Consider the following 4746-nt stretch of genomic DNA (forward strand, 5'->3'; position numbering starts at 1 on the left):
GAGTGATGAAGTGGTGAAGTTTCATGGTGATATCTATGAGTTCATGTGTTCACCTGTAGAGTCTCTAAATGTCTGTAATGGAACTAAACGTCTCTTTAAAGGACGTTTCCTCTAAATGAGTTTGTTCTCAGACTCTGATGATAAATCTCCACTTCAGCAGCTCTTACATTCACCAAACTTCACTCGTTCATTCCTCTCTGTGTGCCGAAGGTTCACACAGAGGGGTTTGTTCACACAGCATTCATGTATAATTCTCTCAGTAAAAACCTTTGTTTCTAATATGTCCACAACATGAAACAAGAACTTTGAACCTGGCTTTATCCAACGTTCACATTTCTCTCTGGTAATGTGTGATGGTGATATCTATATGCGCCATGCGTTACCCTATTCACCTGTCATGTCTCCCTTTGAATACAGAAACGTGTGCAGAGCAGCTTGTTACATAAGAAGAACTCACCAAGAGACACGACCGCCACGCTCTCCGGAAGAAAATGCAGTTTGAACTTGATGAGCAGGTGCACCAATATGATGCAGATACCTGGGGTGAGAGGGGGTGAGAGGGGGGGGGGCAAAGGAAAACTGAATGAATATTTAGGACAAATACATCTCAAACATCAGGTCACATGAACTCAGATCAGCCCAGAAATAGCCCTCACATCAAACAGCGTTAAGATCTTTTCTCTGGCTGCGTTCCTCGACACAAACTGCTGTAGACAGGACGGGGATGTCTATGAGAAACCATACAGCTGCGACTTCATTCCCTCTCACTGCAGGACGAACTGGATACACGTCATATCAGTCTACGAAAGTATTTTATGCAAATGAGTAAAAAAATACACTTGCTTGACATAAATACGACTACAAAGCAGCTCCCTGACATTTAAAATTGTACTTCTGAGACAGGCCGTGTTGTACATCAATGTGCTGAATCAGTGCATACGCATATTAGCATAATCGTGATGACAAACCCCAAGGCCACAATAAAGAAAAGTAAATGGCAATTTAAACATACGGTAGAAATGCAGCGCAGCAAATGAGGTGAGTCTTCAGACACAGTGTACGCAACACTAAAGCCAGCTATGACATTAATAAAATAACTAATTAAAGCACATTATGTTAATATGGTTTCCCAGAAGATCTACTTAGGATTAATGTGCGGTTTCTATATTGTTCTCTGCGGTGGCCTCTGGTTTATTGATCTCCACCATCTCAGCCAAACCACAATGAGATGGTATTAAAGTTACTGTGAGGAACCTTTAACTGGTTATGAACCAGTCTCAGTGTAGTCCTGATCCTCTGTATGAACTAGTCTCAGTTTAGTCCTGATCCTCTGTATGAACCAGTCTCAGTTTAGTCCTGATCCTCTACATGACCTCCATCAGTAAATAGACCATCAGAGAGAAGATGGTCTGTTTCTATAGAGTTATTCTTAATGCTCGTCATCGGTGTCACCGGGTCGGATTCTGGTGAAAACAGATCCTCCAACAGAGACCGGTCCACCTTGTACAGTCCCAGATCCGGCTCCGACTGCAGCCCTGGACCTGCAGTCGGAGCTCCGGAGGGAGGAGGAGAGCTGGACCCGCTGGAGGGAAGGGAGGCACAGGAGAACCAGAACCAGGAGTGAGAGGGGCAGACTGTCAGACCCTGCTGCAGTAAAATGAGGTTTTCTAAAGGGACTCTGGTGCTCAGAGACACTACCACTTTAGTCCACAGGGACCAACAGAATCAACACTAAATGAAAGTTATTTTAGAAGACAAATTATAATTTTCTGCATGTTGTGCTTTTTTTTGCAACCAATCAAATGTTTGTACGTTATACCATTTGGGTCAAAATGAAGTAACGTGGTTAATGCGTCTAATTGGTAACCATATGCATGATTTATGCCACTTCCTCGGTACAAACCCTCACAGTGGTCAACATGTGACTTAACCAGCAGTGAACCAAAGTGCATAATGGACACTTTGTGTCTCAAGAAGCTATTCGTGACCAACACATACTGTATTAATGTGAAGCCACATCCTTTCCTTTATCCACTTCCCTCCTCCTGAATCCATCGGATTTGATGACCCTGTGCATTTGCCCTCCATTATGAGATGTTTGAGGTCTAACTTATCCATATTGCAAGAACCACAGCAGAGAGAGAGAGAGAGAGAGAGAGTGAGAGTGAGAGAGAGAGAGAGAGAGAGAGTGAGAGTGAGAAAGAGTACCAACCAATAACAAGCAGGCTGAAGAAGATGGTCAGCCCGCTGGACTGCTCTTCTTCCTGGGCCTTGACCCCCGTCTGCACGGGCAGAATGGGCTTGACGGTCGGTGGTGCCGGGGTTGTGGGCTTGACGGCGGGTGTCGTAGAGAGGAGGGTCTCGTTGCTCGAGGTGTCCGTGACGTTGGACTTGCTGCAAGGAGAGACAGCGGTCAATCAAGACATGGAAGTAAAAGATACAGCTCTTCAATACACACCACAAATCACTGAATCCACATCATTCAAATCACATTATTTCAAAAGTTATTTGATAAATTTGAGAGCGCAGAATTCCCTTATTTACACCTAACCACTCCTCAAACCTTTTATATTAATACTAAGGTAAATATAGTGTAAGATAGTAACGGTTGGATGTCACAAAACCTGCATTTGAACCTCACCTACTTTAATCTTAAGGGTTATAACACCTAACTACACTACAGAGACTCAAATTAAAGACAAGATTTAAATAAGTAAATAAGTAAAAAATCCACAATAACTAAAATATTATACATACAGACAGAATAATTGTAGTACACCTGGCAGTTATTATAACGTGTCTTTCTGTTGCTAGTTAGCTAGCTTGCAGTACATTAAATATTTGGATATTTTGGATACATATCGATATTTGTCTCAACACACCCGACAGACTGTCCCTCCTTCTTATGGTCCATTGAATCGTGTCCATCTTCCTTGTCCTGTCTTACTACAGTTTGCTGGTGTTCTAGTGGAGCAACCTTATGGTTCACGTCTCCTCCGTCCTCGTCTCTCTCACGTAGATCCAACGGCTTGACGCACGTGTTTAGGAGTAACAGCAACAAGGAAAGCAACAACACGTTACGGTGAACGCCTCTCATTCTCGAAAGGGGTGCATTTACACGCAAAATAGCGACGCTTTGTAGAAGACTGGAAGTTCCATGTCGACAGCGCTATGTGTCTGTTGACATCGCTACTTCCACTTCCTGGTTGAAGACAGTTTTGTTGGGAATTGTAGTCTTTTACGTTGCACGGATGACAAAGCAGAACAGCAAGGAAACAAAAGAAAGCAGGTTAATGCAACTACTGTCAAACAAATGTATACGTTGTCCATCACAGAGGGTCTGATTTCACTCTTAATTGTTTAAATAAAGTGTCAATGTGTCGCAGTAATCATTGTGGACTCAATTTCCCATGAGCCATTGTTATGTCGCGTGTCCACCTGCTGTGTACTGTGGTTTTAATGAAGGCTGCACTAGCTGCAAATTACCTGCAGATGTAAGAAATACTAAAACACTTGTCGCCCTGTGATGAGTAGATGGGTGCAAGTTGAGATGGATATAGAGAGATATTTGTAAATAACATACATAAGAGTTATTAGTGGGAGAGTACAAGTGTGTATACCTTAACAATCTAAATCATACACTTATAGGCCTATTCAGTGGTGGCCATATACAGTATATATATATATATATATATATATATATATATATATGTGTGTGTGTGTGTAGGGCCTACCTTAGCTTCGGCATTGATCACATTGCTTCATAAATGTCATACAAAACTGCAAAAAAATTCCTATATATGTTATGAATAAATAAAAAATGACAGTTAGGGTTCAGGTTTGTTTTTGTAACTGTTTTAGAGTTGTTCATTCAGCTTTATGGTTATTTTGGAGGCTGTAGTATAGTTCATTTATGTCATTAGGGAATAATAGAGTTTACCAGAACACACAAACACACACATAAGAATAAAAGTTACAATAAATAAATGGCCATAACCTTGATGATGACAGGTTTTATAGCACCCTTATGATAACTCTGTTTATATATTAAACAAACAACAAAGAATATGTCCCATAGAACCTAACATCATGTTTCAGAGTAAAACTACAGATAGATGAGCTGAAAATAGTTAATTAGCCACTTTAATTAGCCATAAACCAGATATGTAATATAAATCATATTAGGATAAATAGCTGTCTTAATATTATTACTCTCTGTAATAACGGTGTTACGTTGTTGTTTGTTCAGGGTTGTTTCTTTAACAGTTTTAGAGTTGTTGATTCAGCTTTATCTTTTATTTTAGAGGATAATGTAGTTAATTTATGTAATTTAAAAAACTAGTTAAATATTAGAAACGCCCTTCCGTAACACAAACACACACACATACAAATCAAAGAGTTAACACAATGAAACTCTCCATAACCTTCATGATGAGGACACTTATGACATATTTCAGTTTATATATTAAACAAAAAATATGTTCCATAGAACTTAACATCATGTTTGAGAGTAAAACTGCAGATAAATGAGCTGACAATAGTTAATTAGCCGCTTTAATTAGCCATAAACCAGATATGTAATGTGAATCACATTGAGCTAATTAGCTAGCTTAAAACTAATGCTCTCTGCCACAACGTTGTTACGTAGCAACGGTTGTCCAGTGTGACGTTTTTCTTTCGAATCCCCCGGAACATACGTTCTTAACGGTCGTGGGGCGCGTGCTCGTTGACGGTACGTTAACGCCC

General features: G+C 40.3%; 1 protein-coding gene across 1 annotated transcript in view; it reads right to left on the reverse strand.

Annotated features, from left to right (window-relative positions):
- Positions 1-3392, reverse strand: part of slc9a8 (solute carrier family 9 member 8) — a 21438-nt gene extending 18046 nt beyond the window's left edge. Inside the window, exons 1-3 of the mRNA XM_031845308.1 lie at positions 2883-3392; positions 2213-2394; positions 458-538 (exon numbers count right to left, since the gene is read on the reverse strand). Of these exons, the coding sequence (XP_031701168.1) occupies positions 458-538; positions 2213-2394; positions 2883-3097 (478 nt within the window). The 5' untranslated portion in view covers positions 3098-3392. The remainder of the gene's footprint in view (positions 1-457; positions 539-2212; positions 2395-2882) is intronic.
- Positions 3393-4746: the final 1354 nt, after the last annotated feature.

This window comes from Anarrhichthys ocellatus, unplaced genomic scaffold (assembly GCF_004355925.1).
Source record: "Anarrhichthys ocellatus isolate YVR2014 unplaced genomic scaffold, GSC_Weel_1.0 scaffold5, whole genome shotgun sequence".
Lineage (NCBI taxonomy): Eukaryota > Metazoa > Chordata > Actinopteri > Perciformes > Anarhichadidae > Anarrhichthys > Anarrhichthys ocellatus.